At 51.3% G+C, this 25732-nt stretch overlaps 5 protein-coding genes across 5 annotated transcripts; 3 read left to right on the top strand and 2 right to left on the bottom strand.

The window, feature by feature from the left end:
• Positions 1-160: 160 nt before the first annotated feature.
• Positions 161-1823, top strand: Triagg1_3779 (uncharacterized protein; the record flags this gene model as incomplete). The annotated part of the gene is made up of 2 exons (XM_062898109.1): positions 161-295; positions 411-1823. The coding sequence occupies 2 exons, from the start codon at positions 161-163 to the stop codon at positions 1821-1823; spliced, it is 1548 nt and encodes a 515-aa protein (XP_062757282.1).
• Positions 1824-4037: 2214 nt separating this feature from the next.
• Positions 4038-5871, top strand: Triagg1_3780 (uncharacterized protein; the record flags this gene model as incomplete). The annotated part of the gene is made up of 4 exons (XM_062898110.1): positions 4038-4098; positions 4311-4441; positions 4522-4896; positions 4957-5871. The coding sequence occupies 4 exons, from the start codon at positions 4038-4040 to the stop codon at positions 5869-5871; spliced, it is 1482 nt and encodes a 493-aa protein (XP_062757283.1).
• A 2235-nt stretch (positions 5872-8106) lies between these two features.
• Positions 8107-9047, top strand: Triagg1_3781 (uncharacterized protein; the record flags this gene model as incomplete). Its single annotated transcript, XM_062898111.1, has 2 exons — positions 8107-8367; positions 8472-9047. 2 exons carry the CDS (start codon positions 8107-8109, stop codon positions 9045-9047), a joined length of 837 nt encoding a protein of 278 aa, XP_062757284.1.
• A 2321-nt stretch (positions 9048-11368) lies between these two features.
• On the bottom strand, positions 11369-11719 carry Triagg1_3782 (uncharacterized protein; the record flags this gene model as incomplete). Its single annotated transcript, XM_062898112.1, has 1 exon — positions 11369-11719. The coding sequence occupies one exon, from the start codon at positions 11717-11719 to the stop codon at positions 11369-11371; it is 351 nt and encodes a 116-aa protein (XP_062757285.1).
• Positions 11720-19428: 7709 nt separating this feature from the next.
• On the bottom strand, positions 19429-20950 carry Triagg1_3783 (transcriptional regulator family: Fungal Specific TF; the record flags this gene model as incomplete). The annotated part of the gene is made up of 2 exons (XM_062898113.1): positions 19429-20238; positions 20336-20950. 2 exons carry the CDS (start codon positions 20948-20950, stop codon positions 19429-19431), a joined length of 1425 nt encoding a protein of 474 aa, XP_062757286.1.
• Positions 20951-25732: the final 4782 nt, after the last annotated feature.

A 25732-nucleotide genomic window follows, 5' to 3' on the forward strand; every position in this document is an offset into this window, starting at 1 on the left:
AAGATTCCTTATCGACGTCAAGCTCCAAACGCAACACAATCACCAGCCATCCGTGGTCAACCGTTCAAGAGGAACAACGTGGTCACATGGACGGCACTCAGGCATCTTGATCCCATTCCTCATCCTTCCGGTTCCGGCTCCTGTCGTTTTCCCGCCAAAGATGGCCGACAACGCCGAGGATACGGGACAGCTGTCACCAAGCCAGCAAGATGCCTTGCAGCAGTATATGCAGTTGACAAACCAAGAGGCAAAAGATGCCATCCCGCTACTGACAAGATCGCAATGGAATGTGCAGGTAAGATGACATATTTCATTGCTAATTTCTGGGACCCCCCTTCTTGACCTCTTTCCCCCCCTCCAATGCTGGCAAATGTCGTGCGTCGTTGTTAGCCTTTACTGACCATGCCTAGATCGCCATTTCTAAATTCTTCGACGGCGAGACCGCCGACCCAGTTGCCGAAGCAATGGCAGCTCAGGAAGCTCCGCGCTCGACCGCACGCCACGAGAATCTTCAGGAGAGCTTCTTGGTGGCACCGGACCGATCATCTGCGGCGAGCCGGCGAAACCGAACCGACGCCGCTCCCCGGGTTGTGCCCTCGCCGCCCGTGATCCATCGGACACCGTGGTTTCTGGGCCTCCTGCTCACGCCGTTCAGTTGGGGCTGGCGGGTTGCGTCGACCCTCCTCCGCACGATTGGATACATCCTAGCGTTCTTACCTGCTTCCATACGGCCGCGAACTGTTACAGCTGGAATTGCCACGGGCTTCCGAAGCCCAAGCGGTCGACGGATGCTGATGCCCCGGGATGCGGCAGCTAGATTCAGACGAGAGTTTGACGAAGAATACGGATCGAATAGCCTCTCATTCTTTGAGGGCGGCATAGCCCAGGCACACGACCTGGCCAAAAAGGACCTTAAATTCCTCCTCGTCTTGTTCATGTCTCCCGAGCACGACGACACCGAATCATTCATCAAGAACACACTGCTGGCCCCGGAGGTTGTTGAATTCCTCAATGACCCGGCCAATAACATGATACTGTGGGGAGGCAACATTCTCGATTCAGAGGCATACCAGGCAGCCACTGAATATGCTTGCACGAAATATCCCTTTTCAGCCCTCGTGTGCTTGACACCAAAGGAAGGCAGCACTCGAATGGGTATTGTCAAAAGATTGGTGGGCCCAATGCCTCCTTCGACTTACTTGTCAGAACTGCAAGCCGCCATGGAAAAATACGGCTCCGACCTGAATAGGGTGCGAGCTGAAAGGGCTTCACAGGAGCTGGCTCGTAGCCTGCGCGATCAACAAGATTCGGCTTACGAACGATCACTGGCCATTGATAGAGAGCGCGCGCGAGAGAAGAAAGAGGCTGCCGCTGCCGCGGCGGCGGCGGAGAAGCGAGCTCTGGAAGAGGCCGAGGCTGCTGCTGTCCTGGCTGAGAAACGACGACAGTGGAAATCATGGAGAGCCCCGAGGATCCTACCCGAGCCTCCCGCGACCGACAGAAAGGCTGTTCGGGTGGCACTCAAGATGCCTGAAGATTTGGGAGGAGAAAGAATCGTTCGGCGGTTCCCCCACGACGCCGCTGTCGAAGAGCTATACGCATTTGTTGACTGCCAGGACATTCTGCGCGGCGAAACTCTGGAGGAGGACGAGGTAGACGAGCCCGAAGGCTACGAGCACAAGTACGAGTTCCGGATAGCTTCGACCATTCCGCGTGTGGTGTACGAGCCAAGCAAAACTGCGACGATGCTGGAGACGATTGGCAAGTCTGGCAATCTCATTGTGGAAGACCTATCTGATGACGATGACGAGGATGACGAATGAAGGAGCATGATAGACACCTGACAATACTGATGGGACACCACGTAGGTTTACACCACGTAAGTTTTCTCTTCAAATATAAAAAAAACAATGAAAAATAAAAGGAAAATTGATCCAACATGACTCGTCTCTCTTGCGTATGATACATTGCAATAGCTTGACTTGTGGTTCACGTGCGTTGCAAAGCCGAGATGCTTACGTAGAACGGCTTTGCTGACGGCAGCTGGCGGATGGGGTACTGACGAAGCACCTCAACCACCTTTTCTCCCATCTACAGTATGGTCAAGGAGATCCAGATGTGTGCCCTGGAATTACAAAGCAAAAGGGTAGAAAGGAGAGTTGGAGACGAGGGCTAGCACACGTGAGGCTCTATGGGGGTCGGAAACAAACCGAAACTATTCAGATTTGTTTGCCGCCGTGACCCCGTTCTCGGCATCTTGGAACATGTGAGCATATCCATCTTGCAACCATCTGCACAATGCCGTGAGCAAACCACGAAGGATTACGTAGAGCTTGAGGCTGTGCAAACAAAAAACTTGGTCGAGCCGACACATGGCGGCCTCCCAAGAAGAGAGACCAGAGATCAGAGCCAAAGTTGAAGGACGAGTGAGATAACATGGAAGCAGCGGGAACGGGTTTGCTGGCCACTCATGGCGGTTGTTAGTCCTGCTTCTGCCCAATGGGGTGTAGTAGAGCTGACCAGCGAAGGGTCAAGCAAGTGTTTGATGGTTTCGACGGCTTTGCCTCCTCCACAATCCTTATTGCTGTTAAGCTTGTGCAAGTTGATGTAGCATGTCTCTCCACGGTAAAGCCGAAATCCACAGCACCAACGTTTATTAGCGAGCTGCCACAGTGACATTCGCACAGCACACCAGCTCATGCCACTAATAATAAGAGGCTTTCGATTAACCGTTTGAATGTGTTTTAGAAGTTAATTTGGCATGTGGGTTTTGTTTTATAAAACTACGAGTAAAAATAGGTATCGTCTTGAGTGTTCAGATGTATTGCAGCTAGCATATCAAAGTACTATAGGATCTATGAGTAATATATCATAGATTAGTACCTGTTGGACAATGATTCCATTGTATAAAAAAAAGACCCTTGGAATCAGAGTGCCCGGTACTTGGAATGGGGTTCTAGTGCTGCCAAGTACCTGCTAACGCTCTGTAGATCAAGCTGCGCCGCTTTCCATTACGCACTTTGTCGATTTGCTGAGCAAGTACACACTGCACCTCCTAGCAAACCGCATCCGTTGCCGTTATTACTGCATTCATACTAACTCGTCGCGCAACCCCAGACTGCCTCAAGCAATCAAGCAATCAAGGTACCTCAACGGAGCCCGCGGAGTACTTTGGAGCAATGGGCGCTGGCCACTGCATGTCTCGGTACCGCGCCAGGTATCGCACCAAAGCCCTTGGACCCCTTGCTCGGCTCGATTTAGTGGGAAAATGCAGCGGCTAATGCATGTACCAGATACTCGACCCCAATTTTCGCGGGACCAGAAACCATGGCAAAGTCGCATCTGCTCATGGTTGGGCTTGTTGGAGAAGAGAAAAAGAGACCAGGCAGCGACGGGATTAAAGCCGAAGAGGATTGACGAGGCCGACAAACAAATTGAGGACCGGCTTCTCGCAGCGCAGTTGGCAAACAATAACGAGACGAGATTTGAAATAAAAAGAGAACAAGATACGCGCAAATCTCACAGTACCTGCTACTTAGGTAGGCAAGGTAGACGCATCATCTTATAAAGAACATTAACCTTGGTACTGTACCTACCTAGTCCATTGTGGTAATCTCCGAGGCTTCTGGCGCAGTATCGAGGCAGCATTGACATAGTCGCAGCTTTAGGTTGTTACAGACAGAACTTGCAACCCCCAGCCCAAAAAGCTCCAATACTGCAACCACCAACAAACCTCGCCTCTCCCCTCTCAAACCTCCCAATACTCTCAACCTCTCAACTCCCTCCAATCCTGCAGCTCGTCGTGGGTTTTCTTTCTTTCTTTCCGTCTCCCCTCCCCTCCCTCTTCCTCTATCAAGCTCGACGAATCTCCCGCCTCGAACCGAATGACGCTGGCAATATCCCGCTCTTGATTCCGATTCCTCTTTGTCCGTCCTCCATCGTGCCCCGCAAAAAGTGCCCAACGCGCTTCCCATCATCCGTCCTTCGCGATTTTCTACCAGCGACGCCCGAGCCGAGGAGACATAATTTCGCTCAAGATGAAATCCATGAAGGGCCTTTCCATGAATAAGATGCTGGGGAGCATCAGGAAAAAGACAAGTATGAGCTTCCCCCCTCCCTCCCTTCCCTCTTGAGCCGGCATCTGGGCACATGTTTCACGATGGGCGCCTAGGCTATGCATGATGCGATATCCTCTGCACGTTTTCCTGTGCAAAATGCTAACGATGCCTTCTTTCGTGATCGACAGGTAGCACAGATCGTTCGGCTGCCACGACACCGGGGGACACTCCCGAAGTGACGGCCCATAACAGCGTGGTATGTTTCTGCTCGGCCTGTTGCTGTCTCGTCTCTACGGCGCAACGGCTTGTTGGGTTTGGCGCACGCCTTTGGACTGACCGAACCTTTCCAGAAAGCATTTTGCGAATCTGGCGGAACCGCAAAGGTACGTAACCCCAACAAACCCCTTCGAGTCTCTCCTAAACATGTCCGCTAACCGACGCTTGCTTGCCGTTGTCGAAACAGAGCGACGAAGTGCTTTTCCTCCCCCCGATTGTCGATGCCGCCGAGTCTTCGCCCACCGCCGCTGCCGAATGCGCCCGCATCATCAGGAAATACATGTCCAAGGAGTATTCCTCGCGGCCGTCATGGCAGTACAATGCCATCATGCTGATGCGGATACTGGCCGACAACCCGGGCGAGACGTTTACGAGGAACCTCGACACCAAGTTTGTAGACACGACTCGGGCGTTGCTCAAGGGAACCAAGGACAGCAGTGTGCGCCAGATTCTCATGGATACGCTGGACGACTTTGAACGCACCAAGTTTTACGACGAGAACTTGACCCTGATTATCACGCTGTGGCAGGAGGAGAAGGAAAAGGCGATCAAGCAGCATGGAGTATGTGACAGACAGGCATCTATGATTCCAAAAGGGACGGCTAGCTAACACGATGAATAGGGGCGAGCACCTACACTACCCCAACGCCCTCCGCAATCAGCGGCGCCTGATAACGGATATTCCCAAAACTACTTCTCCAGGCATCACAGCAACCACCGGCTGCCCGAACCCATCGAGCTGACCAGTCGGCTGGAAGAGGCGCGGTCCTCCGCAAAACTACTGGAACAGCTTGTCATCAACACGCCGGCGGTGGAGTTGCTTGAGAACGAGCTCATCAGGGAGTTTTCAAACCGATGCCTGAGTGCTTCAAGGAGCATCCAAGGCTACATGGTGTCGACTGATCCCGCGCCAGACAACGATACCATGGAGAGCCTCATTGACACCAACGAGCAGCTGCAGACTGCGCTTAGCCAGCACCAACGTGCCATACTTAGCGCCCGAAAACAGCTGGGTCTCAACGAGCGATCCGAGAACCCATCACCCGCCCCCGAGCAGCAATCACTTCACGGCTCCAATGGTGTTCAGGGATGGCAGGTCCCCAACGCCGCCGCATCATCGTCCAGATCCAGCCCCGCGCCCCCTGTCAATGTCTCAGTTGGCAACGGAAAGGGCAAAGACACCGACCTTTACAGCCCTCCGTCCCATCCCCCGCCAAACAGTGGCAAGCAGCTGGACCCGGGCCGCGGCAGGGCTCCTCCCCCGGAGTCCGGGCCTCTGGTAGATCCATTTAGTGACCCGCAACCAGGTGGTGCCAGCTCCAATGGTCATCCAGCCGTCATGGACGAGCCTTTCCATCCTGGCTTTGGATTGACCAGCCACCGGGATGGCTCGTCAACGCATGGCACCACTGGATCCGGTGTCGCTTCCGAGAATCATTCGACACACAATCTGCAGCCTGACTACCAAGTTTCAGACGACGAGGACCTTTATACTTCTCCTCCGAAGAGCAGCAAGGAGCCCATGTATCGGTACTGAGTAAGCGAATCGAGAGTGACTCGAGAGCAGAGGAACGGGGGTCTATGCACCAATATATATGCAGATGGGTATACACAGAGAATCGCAGGAGTCATTGTTTGGAAGATGGAGGATATCTCTTTTTTTTTATTATATATTTCCCAGCACTTGACGGTGCTAGCTAGGCATCGTTTTGCTACAAGTGTTCCCTTTCGTTTCATCGTTTCCGATAACTATCCCCCCCTGTTATGGCGAATTACCACTGCTACGTTGAGCAAGCGTGAGAGCGACATCTTTTTACATTTAGTCTATACAAATTCGCAACTTGTCAAGTCAAAGTAGCGTCGAGTTGATAGTTTGTTAACATCAAATCACGTTTGTTGTTGCCTGAGTGACTCTGAACTTGGGATCTGAAGATACGAGAGAAATTGAAGATGAAGAGCCCCTAGATTATTGGATTCTCCGTAAAGGAATTGGGCGTACACGCCATGCTTGGAACGCTGTAAAAGATTTGGTACCTTGACGATGTGTCTGCTGTAGCCGATTCATTGCTTGATTGATATAAAAGTCACATGTTGTGTTTTGAAGCCTCAATACCTTAGTACCTTGGTAGGATTGATCAGTACAAAAACTGGGTGTCTTGATTCTGCCCTCTCGGACTGGCCACTGCTTGCCAAAACAACAACCACGCCTTCTCTCTCCTTGGATCAATTTCTCCCTCCTTCATCATCTTTCAAAACCAGGTCCAAATCATTGACCCATGTCGCATCATCATGGCTATGCCCGAAATTTGTCTCTTGTCAGCATCTCGAATTTGCCCAGCTTGGGGCACCTTTTCTACGCCTGCAAGATCCCAACAGCACCCTCTTGTGCAGGATGCTGAGGCCTAGGAACAAACTTCCCATGTAGCTTGCCCGTTGGACGCTACAGATTTCCCTGGTGGTTCTTCTCCTATTTCCTCTTCTAATGTGACTCGGAAGCAGCCCAGTCATCAATCGCCATCGTGTCGATCAATGACAGCGAATACTAATGGCATCACCGCGAGCCCAAGTTGGCCTGCCTTTGACAAGCTATCGGCGAGGCTTGCAATATAGTGCCGCTGAACGTCATCTATGCTTTCGAAGTAGGTAGGTATGCCAGGAGTCTTGATGATAATAGTCATTAGTACTGATGCTAATTAATGATCCGCTTTCACTACAGAAAAAGAGCATGCTTCTTTGAGAAACCACACATCTCTTACTTGGATGATTACCACCAGCTGAGGACTTGACAAGATGGAGCGCCAATCCCCTGGAAATCCTCCCCACGAGGCAAAGCATATCGGTTGGTTACTCCGATTACCAATTTATTCCACGTTTGCATCATCCTCGACCAGAACAGCGGTACATCACAGTTTCCGGGCAACGGCCGGACGGGAAACATAGACAAGCTATCTCCTGCGCAACGGTTGCTCGGGTAACTTTAGAGCATATTTCTTCACTCCTTTCCCATTGAGCTAGAGGAGAATCTCTCTCGCTGCATGCGAGGCAAACATGAGAATATTCCAAGTAGGCTTCTCGCAAGAGGGAAAAATTCAACGACGCCACGACAGCGCACTCTACCATCTCTTGAGGATACTGTATCTCGAAAAAGAGGAGAGGTCCTCCAAAGGATAAACAGCATCGTGCAATGGCTTCTCTAATACCCGCGGAATTAAGAACCAGTGGCCTGGACTTGGGCCTTTATCAACGCCATCTCTCTGTGGCGTCCGCGGCGCCATAGAAGCTAATATTAGATTGACCGCTATAGCTTCATCCAAACTGCTGGATGTACCACGATAAATTGAGGGTGGCAAGCATAAATGTTCTTTTGTAGAAATACGCCGTATGCTGATGTGGAAATAGATGCTATCTTTCAATCCACCTATCTGACTCGCTGTCATAGAGCCGCATCCAAGATTCCAGATGTAATATTGGGAGAGACGCGATCCAACAGCTCCATAATATACAAGGGGAAGAGTTAATTTCCAACCAACGACATCCAAATCGAGATACAGTTTATACTAGCGTTGAATAATGTTGAGTACCAAAGGTTATCTACCGTTCTACTGTTGTTTATTTGTTTATATTCACCGTTTACTGCCAGTTCGTCGATTTGACCAAGCCAACCCCGTCGTTCACCCTTCTTCATATATTCCTGCGAGAATATCGTATAACATACATGTATTTGTCCTACTGTTCTTGATGGTACTAGAACTGTGATATATAGGAACACGACATGTTTACCTGGAATTTTATTGCGGCCAGCATTGTGGCCATTTCGGCTCTTGCACCTACAACCATGGGCAATACATTCGATTCCAGCAACCTTAGATGCATTTCATCTCCCAATGACGAGTCTGGGAAAATCTCCCAACTCTTTGCTCAAGAAGCGGCCGTCGGCCGAAAACTAGGTCGGAGGGTTGCCCAGGAGATTGGTATTAGTGTATATGTACACATTGTGGCAAGCTCACAGAACGAGGCAGATGGATATCTCAGCGTAAGTCGCATACCATTCTTCCTCCTCCATTTCACATCTCCTGAGCTCCTTTATCTATCCCGCCTTTGAGTCTTCTTATTGTCAAACACTAAAGCAACGGATAGGATGAGACTATCCACAGCCAGCTACAAGTTCTAAGCTCCGATTACCAGCCGGCCAATATCTCCTTCACCCTAAAAGCCATGGACAGAACCATCAACAAGACATGGGCTAACGGCACAGATCTCGAGTTCATGTGGTACTCTGTTCGTAATGGCAGTTATAACGATCTGAACCTTTGGTTTATCCCTACATTCCATACCCTTGGTCTTTGTACCGTTCCCACCGCGGGCGATGACCTTGATTTGGCTCTTTCGCAAGACGGCTGCACCATTCGCTCAGATACAGTCCCTGGTGGTAGCTTAAACAACTACAACCTCGGAAAGACACTCACGCATGAAGTTGGTCACTGGTTAGGACTCCTGCATACGTTTGAAGGGGGATGCGACGGCGACGGCGACTTCGTTGATGATACGCCTGCGCAGGCGTCTCCCTCCAACGGATGCCCTGAAGGGAGAGACTCTTGCCCTGACAAACCAGGCCTGGATCCAATCCACAATTTCATGGATTATTCGTACGAGTACGTCCAGAACGTTGCCTCTGCTCTCGAGGTTCTTTGTTTTGGTGGTGCATACGACTAACTTGACTCCGTAGTTCCTGCTACAAAGAATTTACGCCTGGCCAAGTGGATCGAATGAGGAGTGTTTGGGACGCATATAGAGAATGGGCAGCACACGATCCATAGATATGAGGTACTGCATTGTGTAAATGCGAGAGTTTGTAACATTGGAGAGCCTGTAAGATGGAAATGATACCGATGGCGGAGTCATTATATGACCATCCCTTTTATATGGAAATGAATCGATCAACCAAATCTGTATCCAGGCTCGCCCGGTATTTGCCAATATACTACATTTTACGCCTTTAATTTTCTACAAGCTTTAGTATGGGCCGTAGCATCTTGCAGCATTTACCACTTTAGCACTTTACCACGAAGTGACAGAAGAATGAACAAAGAATAACTGTTTAGATTGACGCTTTGTTTGAGGCGGAGGAGTTGGTCACCATCCAATGTCCGCTACATATACAATGACAAGCGAACACTAAAAAATCCCTACAACAAAGCCAAGGCTTTGACAATTTTTTTTTCATTGTCCTGCTTGATTCACCTGCGCCGGGTATTTGTCCCTCGATCAGCTCATAAATGAGCGAGAAGCCCATTTGTCTATCTGTACTCATCACTTTTTTTTTTTTTTTTTTTTTTTTTTTTTTTTTTTTTTTTGGATATATATCAAGGCGAAACACGAAGCCGACCGTTCAGTTCTCCGTCTCTCTCGCCAGTACTCTGTCATTACTCGTTTCCAATTTGTCATTTCATGCAACCAGCCAGACGATATGCGAAAACAAATTGACGAAAGGCTAGAGGGCACTCAGATCATACACGAAACGTTACAAATGATGTTGGCACTGATGGAGGTCTTGGGATTCGCACCACGAAATCTCCACCAAGATGATCGAATGGAGATGGACCGAGCAGAGACAGCTACCCTCCGCGATGAGAGAAAAGCCAACCTATATCAAGGTTATCGCGGCATGGTCGAGCAAAATAACGAGATAGAGAGAACCCTCGCCACGTTGGAGAGAGAAAATGCCGAATCGCTGGAGCAACCAAATCGACAAAAGACAGCACATACTCGCAAGCCACCCCGAAGAAAAGGAAATAAGTGGACAAAGACGAAGCGGCATTAGCAATACTTTAACTCCCATGTCGGTAAACTGTTAGATCTAGTGCTACGAAGCTGGAGCACTGGTCTGTTGCTACGAATTTGGAGGGCACACCAGGATGGTCGTCACACCCCATAGGGCACCACGGGCATACATATGCAGGTCGATAGAGAATAATTGGTTCGGGCATATGCCAGATCTATACAAAATCGATATTAAAGTGACATTTCCAAACTAGAAATGCCACAACTTTTGCCGTGAACAAATACGCAGCTCGAACCCCTGGGCCTTGGTCCTCACGTGATTGTATATGGCTATCTCTGTTTGGCCATCCCACGCCTGCGTTTCTACTTTTCATCATTTGTCAACAAGTGATCAGTCTTTTGTTAAAGCAACTGGAATCCGTCAACGCCAGATTCATGTCATGGCCTTTTTGAACGCCCCTTTGAAAATCTCCAGAACCGGAAATCGAGATAATGGAAGGGTGACTGCTCACGCCACGACACGCGGCCGTTCTCTTGGCCGTTGCCTGTCTCCCTCGAGTCCTCTATTGTTGAAGATTGTGCTTTCACAAGCATTGGTATCATCGCATCGTCGTCTTTCTTTCCCTTTTCAGACCATGAGCTGACGAAACGTACCATGCTCAATAGGCTAAATAAACGAAACGAATTCGAGCCCTACTCAACCTTTGTATACCGATCCTCGGTTAGGCAATTGGAAATATATTCGACATAATTGCCCAGTCGTATTTTCGAAATTATTAGCTTTCAAATCCCCAAGATAGAGCTCGAAACCCGCTTAAGGGAAGATCGCAGGTCAGTCTGAAGCTATACCGGAGCCCAACTGTGGTTGATAATCACACCACCAATTCGAGCTACAATTGCAACAGCAGCGTTACATTTGTATTGAATTATCAGATAAGGCTACTTGTGCCTGAGCAGAGCAAGATGTGAGACTTTATTGGCGCTAGATGCTGTTGGCAGGTCTAGCTTTGTGAACCTGGAGACGCATACACAAACGGGCTACCATTCATTCTGACCAGTGATAATATATACCATACGGATCTTGTCAAAGCCCCTCCAAAACCCAAGAGCTCCCCCGACCTTTTTATGCGGATACAGTCTAGCGGAATGTGTTTCAATGCAATTTCGCCAAGTCCAGCACCCACTCCTGCACACTTCAGCGCATCTTCTTATCTTTTCTGTCTCCTCCGAGCCTTTGTATCCTGGTTCTCAAGCTACTCTTGGTTCCAGCAACGGAGAGACTTGATTCCCTGCGGAGTGTCCGTGCAGCAAAGACGAGGGTCGAAGAGGTTGTTGGCAGTGCAGGTAAGCTGTACCTCTTGGCCACTGCAGCCAGTGCCGGTGTACACCTGGCATACCGTGTCCTTGCTCTGGCTGACTGAGCCTGCAACGACATTATCGAAGAAATCGAAGCAGTAGACGGAATCCTTGTAGGTTGCGTAGCGAGAGAACGAGATGCCATCCTCGACTTGCTCTTCACACGTCTGGCTGTTCCAGAGGACGTATTTCTCGGCCACCACCCACGCGGGCAAGAGGAGGGTAAGGGTCCAAACGGCAGATCGCATATTTACTTGCGTGATAATTTGTGAAAGAAGAAGTAGACTTGAGAAACGGGCGATGGAGATGAGAATAGAGGTTAAGGAAAATTTGAGCGGTGGAATAGAGGATGGACAATTTTATATATAATCAGTAATCGTAAGGCTAAATTATATAAGGAATCTATTTTCAGAACATTAGACATAATAAGCTTAATGGTAGAAATACTCCGCGGAGAGTAACAGTGCCATTCTTTAGCCTGTCAAGTCCACAGCAGACAAATTATTGCCCGCCAAACATCCTCATCTCCTGCCTAAAGCACTTTAGGAACGTCACATTGAGCCGTTATAAGTGCAAACTAGTTGCGAATGCCAATGTTTGGGATCATCCGAAAAGCCGTCCGAAAGCAACACTCCGGGGGAACCAGGTTCTGAGTCGAATGCCCGTTCGTCCATCCCCCTACGGAGTAGCTGAAGAAATCGATAGATTATCATCCACGCCGCGGTTCTGATTTGACTCTCTTTTTCAAAGTACCGCACTGGTAAATGGTGACTAAGATTGCGCATAAGCGTCCAAGCATTTCCAGCAGACTTCCGAATCAACATTCCCATCTTGATTTTTATGCTTTGATATTTTTGTTCTCGTTCATCTTGTTGTTTTCCCTTAGTACTGAGTGTGCTCTGCTGCTAAGCTGGCGGCCCAACTCGTTGCAGTTAGCCTGTCGTCACTAATAAACGCAGCCCGTGGCCCATTGGCCGAAATGGCGCCAAAACTTTCCTCTTTGGAGCGACGACCAAAGGGACGAGCCGTTATTAGCGGGACGTTATTTTAAATAAATTCTATCTAGATAATAATTCTAAGTAGCCCATTCCGGCAGTCATCATGTTCGACACGGCGATGGATGCAAAAGAAACGACAGGAAAGAGCGATGGATTGAAACGAAATTAAAAGCTAATAGATGCCTCTAAATATCATATTCGTCATTAGACACATACCGGCTAAGCCATTCTTGCCTGTGTTATTTTCAGTGACGGTCTTTCCTCCCCTTTTGGCGCCTGCCTCCAGCTGCCTCCCACTTTCCTTGTCGGCCTTGCGGCACAAGCCACATGGCAAAAGAATCAGAAAATAACGCCAAACGTAGGTCTTTCTTCAGCGTTTGAAAAGTTTCATCCAGGACGAAAATCTCTCACTTCCAGCATCCTCGATCCTACAATCTTCATCAGCATCAGCATCTCGTTTCGACTCCCTAAGCAGTGATACCTAAATGAGCGTTGTCACAAAGCAGGCTCCTGTTTTGATCTCGTTCGTTTCCAGGTAATAAACCCTCATCAGAGGATATTTTCTTTCGCTCCTACGCCCTTGATCTCCCGCTAATGACCCCCCTTTTTTCTAGTTGCGTTGAAGCAGATTCCCACAATGGGCGATTCGGATTATGGTTTCGATGATTTATTTAACGACCTTGAACAGCTTCCCCCGGAGCTTCTGCTGGTGGTAATAGATATGATAAATCATCTCCAGGACTGGCTGCGTGGACTGGTGAACGAGGACGTGCCTTGGGACGAGTGGGACCTGATAGATCCAGACGACTTGCTGGGTTACCATCCAAGATACGCTCCGAATTCATGGGGCTTTCCGCAAACTCATCGAACTCGCGGTCCGAGTCGGTACCAATACATCCAGCAACCGCCAGCTCGACGAAGCATGGCCCAAGAAAAGCAATATCATACCTTTTTTGGTGTCCCTTCAGCTAGACTCGGCACTCTAGCCACCCGAAGCTACACCTCACGCTGCCTTCTCTCCTGAAGTTCCCCCCCCCCTGAAGACCAAAGTCACTCTACATTGCGTCAGAGACGGTTGGACAGAGCAAAGCACCGGGCTCTAGCTTCATTCAGCTACAAATGTCGCCTCCGAGAGCCCCAGAGAGGCGTCAGATGGGTGGATATGGCGATAAGTGGGTGGATGGGTTGGGGTGGCTCGATGAACGGATGTACTTGCTACGAGACGAAACTCTTTTTCAGCTAATAACGAAGTATCTCCGGGAGGTGACTCGAATCCCTTGACTGCCCAACACCAGCACACCATAATCATGAGGGATGAAGCATCCCGTGCTCACATCAGCGTGCCAACATGACATCTGACGAGGTCCACGAGACTGAAAGAGGCAAAATTCTCTCGTTGATTTCATGTTAGGCAGGATACATGCCCTCCCAACAACGACAAGTCTCCCTTCTCCGAGAGAAATGGAGATGACTCCACGCTCGGCTACGCCGGGGTCGAGCCCCTTTAGTTCTCGTCGTAGTCGTCGTAGTCTTGCTCGTTCCATACTGTACCAGTCCGTCCCCCCCTCCCTTGTCTCCTCGATCAAACGAGGCGCCAGCGGGCTTTTTCGATCCCTCGCTGTCGGGCCTCGGGCCTTTTCGGGCGGCCCCGTGCTCAAAGGCAGTTGACGGGTGGCAGACAAAGTACGAGGAGCATATTTGAATAGAGTTCGGGTTGGCTGTGGCGAAAAGTGTGAAGCCGCCTCCTGAGTATGAATTACGAGGCAGCACAGGTCCTTGTTAGATCAACCTTTACCAAACCAGTTATCAATATCAAATGCCGGAAATGGAATTTACGCAAAGGATAGAAGAGAGAAGCAAAAGTAGTTTATTCGTATTTAAAAGAAGAAGAAGAAGAAAGAAAGAAAAAGGTGAAGCTTCGACGAGGTGGCCGCCGGAAACGTCATTTGCATTCCAGTCGCGGCTCCGACGATCTGGCTCATGCAGGTACCACATCCGGCAGAGTGGCATTGCGGAAAGCCAATCTCAAACCCCTTTTTTCCCTTTAAATAGCGTTCTCAATGAAAGGCCCAATGATTTGGATTTTTTACAAGGGGCTCGTGATTTATTTAGCCCTGGCATTCTTCTTGTACTGTTCGAGGTGCTTCGATGCGTTATCAGCGAGTACTTACACCACTGATTTTATGGCGGCTTGATGACGGATGAATGAAAAAAAGGGGGAGAAACCAAGACAACAGATACTATTCTCCCTCATTCCAACGTCAATCTCAAATGTACCTGCTATGAGTGCAACCGCATTTTTGGTATGATTGCTTGATGGAAAGTAACTTTGAAAAAAAAAAAAAAGAAGTCTGCGTAGAGCACCAGGTACTCTTGGGAGAACACACTTGAAAAGCAGGTGCGACTGCATCATTAGTATTCCTTTTCGGAGAGTTTGGTGTTCCCCATAGGTACCATTCGGCCAGAACGACACAGTGATGGGTGCTTTTCGTTGCTGTTCTATACTTTGTCAGCTACTTGATGCCGTTGTTCACCCCCTCACTTGAAAGTTCCTTCCCTTGACCTCCTTTCTTCCTCTCTCATTTCCTCTCACTTCTCTTTTTCATCGCAATCTTTCTTCTCTTCTTCGCAGTTCTCCAACTATCATCAATGGCGCAGAATCAAATCGGATTTTCCGTCCATCTCACACGCTTCGGATTTACTTCGAATGTCTCGGCTCCTCCAGATTGCCTTGTCTCAGCCGCGGTCTCAGCTACTCAGCTCACTGCCACCAGGACAAGCCCATTAAGCCACAGCCCGCCATAAACTTCTCGCTGTACTCCGTACAGAGAACTGCTGCCTTGTCCTCTATCCTTATACCTCGACTCGCCGGCTGTTCCCTTGCCATGATTCGGATTCTCAGCCTCTCGAGACGCCACTTGCCTCCCGCCTGGTCCTTGTTCTCCGGCCCGAACTGCCTCAAGTAGCCACGAGATAGCGGCCTTTGTGCTCCAGTAGGTCAGCGTACGCACAACGACCATCATTGCCCGTCTTTCGCAAATGCTCACCATGGCATCTTCCGAGAACGGCGGAAAGAAATGCCACCAAGTTTCACCCCCAGTCCACCCAGTACTAGACACGGAGGAGACTGTCTAGTTGGCGGGCTAGTGGAACGGGGGTCACAAACAGTACGTGCTCTTCCCAGTCCCGAGAAGATGCTAGAAAATTAGTAACTCAAGCCAAGAGAAGGAAAAAATACCAACAGTCACGCCCGTTTGTCAGCCGCCAGCCACTGCTCGCACTCCCCAAGTCTGGTCTGTCTCTTCCCCTCCCTCCCCCCGTTCTCTTCTCCGTGCTGATGCTGCTCATCAAGACCTCGCCGGCAAACCAAGGCTGCAAGGGCGGGCACTCAACCTGACGGCGCGCTTGAGGCTCGCGGCCACAAGAAGCCGTTTCCGCTGCCGCCGGCGACGAAGTTTATTGCCTCACGAGTCCCACCCGTCTCGTGCGCTGCCTGTCAAGCGTCGGTCCGCCTGGGTGAGGCGGCGAGGCCCTAAGGTGTACTGGGACCCTCCTTGCTCTTGACCGAGAACTGGGTCATGGTCATGCTGACTCGCCCCCTAAGTGCCTTTGCGGCGTCCGTCGTCACCCCTATTGTCTCTATTGAACTCTACTAGATCCAACAGGGACACCCTTTCGCGTTCTCGCGCCCTGGGAGGCAAAGTACAGCCTCGTGGTTGTATCTGGATGCTTTGCTCTACCTCACTTCGCCTCCTTTTATCGCCTCTCCCCATCACGAAGATGTATTTCCCCCCTTACGCCGGCAAGTGCCTCTGGAGCCATTTTTAAATCAATCTTGGTGTGACTCTGGCCTTGAAAGAAAGAAGAACGGCCTGCGAGAAACAAAGCCGCACCAGGCTGATTGATTTATCCAAAAACACTCGTGGTACCATCTCCGTTCACCCCCTCTAAAGCCCACCACCCGATTCATGCTCGACTTCACGTTGTTCGGCTACTTTGATTCTAGCCTGTCCCTAATGACTTCAATATCGTCTTCCACCCCTCGATTCCGTCTCGTCACTGCACTGGCTGGGCGACTAGCCAAGTCCATTCCCTCTTAGCCTTGCCTCCTTAGCCTCGTCACGGTACTAGGAACTCTTACTACCAACGACTCGCCCCAGATCAAGTCATATCCTTTCGCTCCATCACCCCCCCTTTCTCTCAGCACGCTGAGAAGCCACTAAAGGCAATGAGTCCCGAGGTGTCATGCATTCTGTTCGACTCGGGTTTTCTTTCTCGTTCGTGCTTCAACTTGTCAAACACTAGCCAAGTCCCAAGCTGCTCGGCCAGGCTCATCGCCAACGCTTCCAGTATGGCAGCGCCTCCAAAATGATAATCAAACCGGGCTTTCAAAACCAAACACAAGCACAGATGGACAAGCTGAAATCATCATACACAGCTCTTCCTCCCCAAGAACTCCCTAGCCCTTCCATCTTCCCCTAGCATCCGTAGCAGGCAATAGCGAGGCGACCCGACCGGTGCCGCGGGATCAAAGCCTCTAGCTCGCAAGCCGTCAAGTGCTGCTGCAATGAGCCGCCAGCTTTAGCTAGGCCCAAATCTAGTCGACAATGCTGCCTGCTCTTGTCCAGCTCTCTCGTCTCTTCAGGGCTCGGAGACGGTGCATTTTGTCCCGCGCAGTTGGTTGGCAGCAAAAAGATTTACGCCTGTGGGCATTTGGATGAGGGCATTCGTTTCATCACTGCCAATCATAGCAGCCTGCTGGGAGTCAAAGAAGGACAAGGGGAGGGAAAAAAAATTCATTGACCCCTCCCTCCCTGTCTTTCCTAACAAACGAGACAGGGACCAGCCTTCCTTCTACTTGCATTGAGAACACCGAGAACCCCCCTTCGCCTCGTCTGATTCGATCACCGCGTCTGCAGAATGACGAGGATTAGGAGCAAGACCCAGAGCCCCCTCCTCTGCTCAGCTGCCTACTCGTGCCTGCGCTGTCACATTTCCCATCATCTATCGAAGGCCCCGTAAGTGTGAGCAAGAGTATGCATGCGCGCTCAAAGTTGGGCTCATGAGGCTGGGCGGAGTAGTTGCAGATGATTACAGACCGACATTTTCTGTCCCCCCCCCTCGTTTGCTTCTCAGCCGCGCATGCAGGTAATGCCAGCTGATCACCTGCCACCTTGATTTCTTTCCTTCTTCAGATACCTGAACTCTGACTCTCTGCCTCTCCATCGTGCTCATTCCCCATTTCTCTTCGGCAGGGGCACAAACTCACACACACACACACACCTTCTTCCCATTCACTCTCTCGCCCATGTGACCAAAGCCATGACCAGGCATGAAGATTTGAAACTTGATGGGACAACGTCGATGTGTGTCGCCTGCCACGGTGATCAATAGCTGCTTCCAGCGGCCAAAATCCAGTTTCCTCAGCCCATTCCTGTGTTTTCAGGGGGGGAGAGCCACAGCCACCGAGTGGGCGGGAGGGGCCCCTTCATCCTCACAAGCTGGAGAGCGAAGGAGGGCGGGGCTGTTTCCCCCCCCCCCGGTCTCCATCTCTAGTCTCCATTTGCTTCATGTTAGTGCATTCTGACCTTAACATGGGGGCGTGTATCTCTCCAGTTGACGGTAAGCAGACAAATTTCGTCCCTTACCAAGACCGGCGAGCCGCGCCGGATCAGGACAAACCCGGGCTTCTGCTAGGTTCAACCAACATGGGCAAGGCCAGGACAATACGTGTCGACCAGCTGCATTCACTCGTCCAACAGCACCATCGTCATCGTCCCGGACGCATGGCACACGTGTAGACGCCAGGCGAGTCGGCAAGGCACGGTAGTAAAAACATGAATTAGCATTCTGTATGGACGGCTAACAGCGGCGCTGCAAACACATCATGAGCAAGACAAGACTGAGAGAAATGAGAAAAAAAGAAGAAGACGAAGAGAAAAAAAACTGACGTCTTGTTGATCGCACACTATAACACAAATGTAAAATTTCAGACAGAGTACCCTCCCTTACGCAGCCGCCCTTCCGCCTGGTATAGCTTCAGCCAAGCCCATTCCGCGCCATATCCACCGAACCGTCAGCCCAAGCCCAAGGCTTTTCTTTTACCGTTGACCCAACAGATGAATTTTGCCAGCCTGCCTCCAATGAGCCATATTCCCCCCGTGCCACTGTGAACCCCCCCGTGTGCCGTGTTGCTCGGGTTTGCCCTCAACGGCAATGCCAGTGAAGCAAGAACCAATATTATTCCCAATGTGCCTCTGTTGTGGGAAGGAAAAAGGGAACAAGGAAAAGGCAGGGAAAAAAAAGAAGAAGAAAAAGAACGGGCAGACAAGAGGAGAGAAAATAATATCAAAATCATGTAATCGCGTAACTCAATCCCCAATCGTTCCAAGCATGGTGTGCCGTGAGGCTATTCCGTCTTATCTGATAATAAAAAATGGTAAAAAAGAAATTTGTCCAGACAAGAAGCAAGTGAAAGAAAGAAAAAACAACGAATTGAAGTTGAGAGAGCCCCTGGGCTGTCTCTTTTTTCCTTTTTTTATCTTTAAAAATTGTATAGTGAGGTTGTAATGTGATGTTCATGAACCCAGAGAGCACAGCTCTTTGTGGAATTTTTTTTACAGGTGGTTGAATGATAGGGAAGGGAAAAATGCACAATTTGCAAGAACCGCGTATAACCGGAATGTCCCAATGCCAGAAAGACATCAAAGGCAACTTCAATTGGTTGTATAAAGACTGGGTTCGTTGCCAGGCGGAAAAGTCTTTGATAAATCGACTGGTTTTCTCTCCGCGTCTTCTTTCCGCCGTTTCGTCATATCATATTCTTGAGGTTTCTCGGCAAAACACCTTTGCTGATTATAGTCGGCAAGAGGATGAGCTGGCGTATATTCACCAAGATTGGTGGCATTGCAGCGGCAACTGGCCTCCGGTTTGGCTGTGTCTCTTCCACTTTGCGGCATTTAGCGAGAGGACTCTCTCTGACTCTGGCCAGAACCGGTATCTCGAGGACGGTTGAGGCGATCAATCATGGTTTTGTCAATGTCGTTCTTGTCCACGAGATTGCTGAGGCTCATGATGGAGCTCGATTGCTGCGACTGGCTGTTTGAAGGACCCGAGCGTGCGGGTGTCGAGGAGCCGCTCGACCCGTTCTGCTGCGTGACAGGCGAACGGCCATCGGCATTGCCAACACTAGCGGGATGGGGTAGCGCTGGGTTTCGGGGGCTGTGCCTCGCCGGGCCTGCGTAACGCGAATAGCTCAAGCTTCCGGGGCTGCTGTTGTTAGAGAGCTCGGCGGGTGATCTTCTTCGATGATCATCTTCCGCCACGCCAGCTCGGGGAGGAGGTAACCTGTACGCATCTTCCGGATCTGGCGACGACCTTCGACGTCTCCTTCCTGACAATTGGTCATCCCCTCTCAATTCTCCATAAGACGAATACGAGTCTGTAGGAGATTGGGCCTGCGGATGGTAATAAGCCCCAGGCGGTGGGTGCGGCGGACCTGCCGTCGGAGGATAAGGATGAGACGGGTGAGGAGGGTGGTGAGGCGGGTGCGGGTGAGGGTGAGGGTGAGGGACGGCACTTGGAGCCAGAGGCTGGCCGTATGCTCCGAATAGCTGCGTTCCCGGCGGCACGCCTCCCGGGACGGCCGAGACGGGAATGAAGGCTGTAGAGCTAGAAGACGAGACAGGCTGAAAGATGCACTCCTGGTTCATCCGAGCACAGTTTTGACACTTTCCACCAGGGGCGTTCTGATGGCCACTGCAGCGGATCTGGGAAGGAGGAACAGAGGGTTAGCTACTGGAAAGTGAACAGATGGACAGACAATCAACAAACACACTAAGGGTCGATCCACGCTGCGTGACAAACCTTTCGCTTTCGACAGTATCTGCATGCAATGGAAGTGCGCTGTCTGGGAGCTTCCCGTGGGCGCTCCATTCCGGGCTGGCCATAATCCTGTGCGTAGGCAGGAGGGGGACGCGAGTAATCGTGAGGATAGCCATTATGGTGGCCCTGCGGGAGCCCTCGGTAGTAGTATTCGGAGGCATACTGGTCGTGGTAGGCCGGGTGAGGAGGGGGGCGGCGGTCATCGTAGTAGGCGCCTCGTGGCGGCTCGGGCGGAGGATAGGCAGACCGCATATCTGCTTGCGGTTGCAGGGGAGGGAGGTACGAGGCTGGCTGCTGTTGACTTCCAGGGGGTGGAGGATATCCATTGACGGCATTCGGAGACTCATAACGAGGATCGCTCACGTAGCCTCGGCCAGCCGGCGGCGGGGGGCCGTAGCCGCTGGGCCGAGGGTCGTGGATGGACGGCAAGGTGACGGAGGTTGCCATGGTGGTTCGAGAATGAGGACTTCTGTCGGTATCCGAGTGAGGTGCGTCTCGAGAAGGGAGGTGGTGGTAGAATGAGGGGGGCGGTTGGTGCTTGATATCCTCTGGCCGGTGCTGCTGAGGATACTCCTGGCGATGTCGATCCTCTGCCATGCTCTGTGGAGATGGATAGGAGAAGGAAGTGGCGGGACAGTGGAGAGTGTGCCGCCGATTATTAAGTGAGTCGAGTGATTCCAGAACCTCCAACCAATTCCCAATTGTTGGTGAGGAAGCGAAGGGGCATCTGGCGGGCCCGGATTGTTGAACCAAAGCACCGAGAAACAGCTATCTTCAGTTTCGGACAAGACCTCGAGGCTCCTGACGAAAAAGGAGGTGGTGCTGGGTCGTGAAGAGCTGAGAGAGGAAACAGAAAAAAGTTTGCCGAGAGGGAAGGAGTAAGAGAAGAAAGCAATTGGAAAGTGAAATAGATTAAAAAGAAGACAGCCTTGCCAGGGATCAAAAAGTAAGTCGAGACACTCGTGGTCAGCTCGTTACTTTTGAGGCTGGAGTGCGTGTGTCTGCCTTGGTCGACCACAGACAGACAGAAAGATGTGGTGGCAGCGGTTGGAGGTGGCTGCAGTGGCTATATGTGCAAAGACGCAGGCGGACCCCCCAGAGAAACGCCACGCTAGAAGCGAAGACGGAGAGGCCAGAGAAGACGAGAGACACCGCAGCAAACGAGCCAGGGCGTGCCGAGTTGTCTCTCGGTACTCAAGCTGGGTTGACGTGTGCAAGAGGACAAGGACAAGGAGAGAGAGAGGGTCTCTCCGGGTGTGGCAGAAAGGAGGGGAGAAGGGGGGAAGACGGGAAAGGAATCAACAGGAAAGGGAAGGGGAAAGGGAAAAGGGAAAAGAGAGGCACTTGCGTTGGCTGACCCAAAGTGAAAGTGACTTTTCCCAGCAGGCTCAAGGTGGAAAAAAGAAGGGTTTTTGGTGGGGTGCGAGAGTGAAGGAGGGGGGACGAGATAAAAGAGGACGCAGGAAAAAGACGAGACGGCGGCGAGCGGGAATGTAAAGGCGGGCGGATGGCCCGGTGTCGTGCCGTTCCCAGCGCTGTGGCCCAGCTAAGGCAGGGCAAGACGCTAATGCTAGGGGCTAGTGGGTGCCCTTTCTAGCGCTGGTGGTAGTGCGAGAAACGGGGGATTAGGGAGTGCCGCAGAGCAGCAGCTTGTAGGTGTACGAGTGGTCTGTCTGGTGCTAGTACAGTACAGTAGAGCTGATGTGCCAGTCTCAAAGGCACAGCACAGGTAGTGAGTGGCACTGGCAGTGGCACCCCTAGTGTGCAAAGTTTAGTAGGTACCCAGGCGTAGCGTAGGGGGGCGTTTGATTCTCTTGCGCCGTCCTCGTACCCTGTGCGCAAACTCAGCTGCACACACACCACCTGGTGCGTAACAAAAGGGCCAGTCGACGTCTGGTTTGATGTGTTGGTTGCGTTGGATCGCGCCAGTAGGTAAGGTATGTAGGCGTATGTACGAGTATGCCCAGAGCACCTGCGATGCGTCCCCGAGGCGAATCCGGATTGTGATGTGTTTCTTTTGTCTCTTGTTCCGTTTCTTCGTCACCAAGAGAAGCAAATGTAAATGCCGAGTTGCCTTGTCTCTGACACTGTTCTGCCTGTCTCTCTCTCTCTCTCTTTGGGTGGCGTGGGCGTCTTCTATACCAAGATGTGGTTTGAAACAAGATACAGCCAGCTACGATAGCCAGCTGGAGTATGAGAAAGGGGAGCGAAGCAACAATGCAATTGCTCGCTTGACCCTTGGCTCTACCGCGAACCCAGCTCCCTCGTCGTCTTTACCTGTCGTCGGCGTTTTCGCCAAACGGGGGAACTACCTTAAGAATCTCTCGGTGCAAGTCGTATGTACCTATACCATGCATGTACCAAGTATAGCCGCTCAGAGAGGTGCCAAGTGTGTCTTAAAAAGTTTGGCTGGCGGATACGGCAACTGAGACCTGGGGCAATGTATGTGTTAGACCCTTCTTCAATCATCCTCTCTATGCTCCTGCAGAGCGTGCTTTGTCAAGGTGGAACATGTCGGTCCGTGTGTGTGCGAAAGCGGGACAGTGCCTCTCTTGCAAGACAAAGAGCTCCGTCTACCACGACGTGGCGTCATCCGGAAACCAGAAAAAAAAAAGAAGAAGAAAAAAAAGAGAGAGAAAAAGAGGGTCGGGATGGGCTACAGAAGCAAGAAGCAAGAAAGGGGACCGAGTGCTCTGGGAGGCTTGCAACGAGAACAGATCAAACAGACTGCCGCAAGGACGAGACAGGGAGAAGCCCAGCATCTTGCAGAAGCCATTGCCATGGATATGCCCAGAAACTGGGTGGCGTAATGCATGCTAGACGCTGCTGTTGGCACCGCGACCAACCACCGCCAGGGAGTGTACAAGTAGCAGCAGCAAGTTTCTCTCACTGTGCTCCATTGCTCCAGGCTTCGGCCACGTATGAAGGGCTCCGTAGCCATGAAGCTGCATGGCTTCGCATCGTCTCATGCAACATCCCTTCCCAAGCTGCCGCACCACTCAAAAGCAGACGGGGAAGAGGAAGGACAGCATAGGCATGCGTTTTTGTATGTGCCCATACTTACGCAGCATTGCATATCTGCACGCTCGCATACTCCATCCTTCTATCTCGTCCACTCACGGATTTGCGGCCTGTCACGGCTGGGCAACAAGTGCAGATGCCTTGGTGCCCACATATAGGCACACACACGTCAAAGCAGACGAATCATTTGTACAGAGTCAGGGGAAGGCATTGGAGAGATGAGATAGGAAGGAGACCGCACACAAGTGGTTTGCAAATGACACATGACAATAGTACATACCGAGTTTGATATGACGGCAGTTGACGGATGGTGCACCCAAGGCCAGTCAGGCTCTTCTCTCGGGGAACCGGTCCAGGCGAGAAGCTTTGATGCAACGGCTGCTGGCCGACAAATCAGGCGGCGGCTGCAAGGAGAGAGAAAGGCCGGATTCGGCTGTTCTCAAATGGCTTTGACAGCCGATACTTTGCTCTGCCGTCGTCCCGGCGGAGCTGTGTGTGTGTGTGTATGGCTTATACGATTCGTCGGGGTTTGCGAGGCGAAGTCGAGGGGAGAGCAATATCACCACGTTTCATCAGCCAAAGGGGGTTTGGCGAAGAGCCTCTCTGATGACGAAGAGGTTGGAGAGAAGGAAAATAGAGAGTGAGATGAAGATGGAAGTGTTTGAGATAGATGGAAAAGTTTGGATGGCGACGAGGGCAATGAGTAAAGAAATATTTGGGCAAGAGCGGCCACTGCTGCCAAGGTATAGGTAATTGATACAAAAGTAATGTACCTACTAGGTACCTAGTAGTACCTTAGTAGTTCTACAAAAAAAAATGCACGCTCAGCTGTTGTTGGTATGGGCGGTATCTGTACTACAACACGTCTCTCAATGCCGATACCTCTTTTTAGGTACTTAGCCGCGTACTGATGTAGCGACCTGGGTACTAAGGTATTAAGAGGCCGGATTCGATGCTGCATGTACTGGTAGGTATTCGGGGCAAATGAAAACACAAAGGTAAGGTAAGGCACTATACTGGAAATCATAGGTACCTCCCAATACCTGGCTTTTGCTCTCAATGTCCTCGTACTGATGGACAGCACTAGCTTGGACCGCCGTGCTCGCTCAAACGAAGCCTCGAAGCCTCAAGAGAAAACAAAACAAAACTCAAGGCCTGCGGTTCCAGCCAATACAGTGCGTGCGCCGCCAGTGGCGTGTGTCCAGTGAGGTCACCGAGGCGTGTGGTTCCCATCGGGTGCGGGTACCTCCCTGGGCATGCGTCTGTGCTGCGGAAACCAGGTACTCCCTACAGCCACCATGGCCTCGGGCATTGTGTCTTCTCCAGGGCGCAAGGGCTGGCAAAAGGGTAGATCCTTGCTAGTGCCCAGAGTCGAGCGTCACTAGCAGCCGTGGTCGCCGTCGCAGTGCGCTTTGGCCGTGGTACGACGAGACTTGTACGGGTACTCGTTCAATGGGTGATGCGTTTGGCGCGGGTTGGCGTGTGGGTAGCACAAGAAGCAAGGCCTTGCCTGCGAGAACCAGACAGAACCTTGTCCTGGCTCAGCTCAAAGCACCACTTTCGCAACGTGGACCGTCATAGCGCTTGAGTGACGAACGAGCGAACCTCGAGGCCGTACAGTACCCGCTAAAAGCTGTCAGATAAGACGGGGTCTGTCTCTGTCTCACCCGAAAAGAAGGGCAATAGGAGTGCTCTGCTCGTACGTGTACGGAGTCAGAGGCGGAAAACCGACGAGATTCAAGACAAAAAGCACCGCCTTGGTGGGGGGTTTGAGACACCCGCTCCTAACCAAATAGCCGGGAGAGACATCTCGACGTCAACAACAACTGATTGATTGACAGGAATGCGCCAGTGCCAAGTCATCCGCTCCCTTCAACTCACAGGTCAACTATCACCAGACGATCAATGGGATTCACGATCCAGCCGCTACCCAGGCTTGCCAGGGTGCCAGAAACCCCACCAAAAGGGGGTAGTCGTCGCTTGGGTTTGATATTGATCGTACAAGAACTGGTAAGCTGCAGGGAGATGGTTTTTTTTTTTTTTTTGCTTGGCCCAGGCCCATCAGGCGAGCGCCTCGGGGCGCCGTGCCATCAATACAAGCACTCCAGCTACCAGGCCTAGGAACTAGTAGTATAAGCAACTGAACCTAGTTGAGGCCACTAGGCGGGCTGTTGTCTGGGGTCCCGCGCCGCGCCCGTTCTTCCCGCTATGGGCTGCGGGCTGCAGGTTACAAGGACGGCCGCAGCATGCACAGGCTGCGTGCCTTTGCCTTTCGTGTTTGCGTCTGCGTTTGTGTCTGCGTCTGCGTTTGCCTGGTCCTCTCTGGCCATTGCGTCCGAGGTTGCCTTTTCGTAACCC

This window comes from Trichoderma aggressivum (assembly GCF_033847375.1).
Source record: "Trichoderma aggressivum f. europaeum strain CBS 100526 chromosome Unknown scaffold_011, whole genome shotgun sequence".
In the NCBI taxonomy this organism is placed as follows: Eukaryota; Fungi; Ascomycota; class Sordariomycetes; order Hypocreales; family Hypocreaceae; genus Trichoderma; species Trichoderma aggressivum.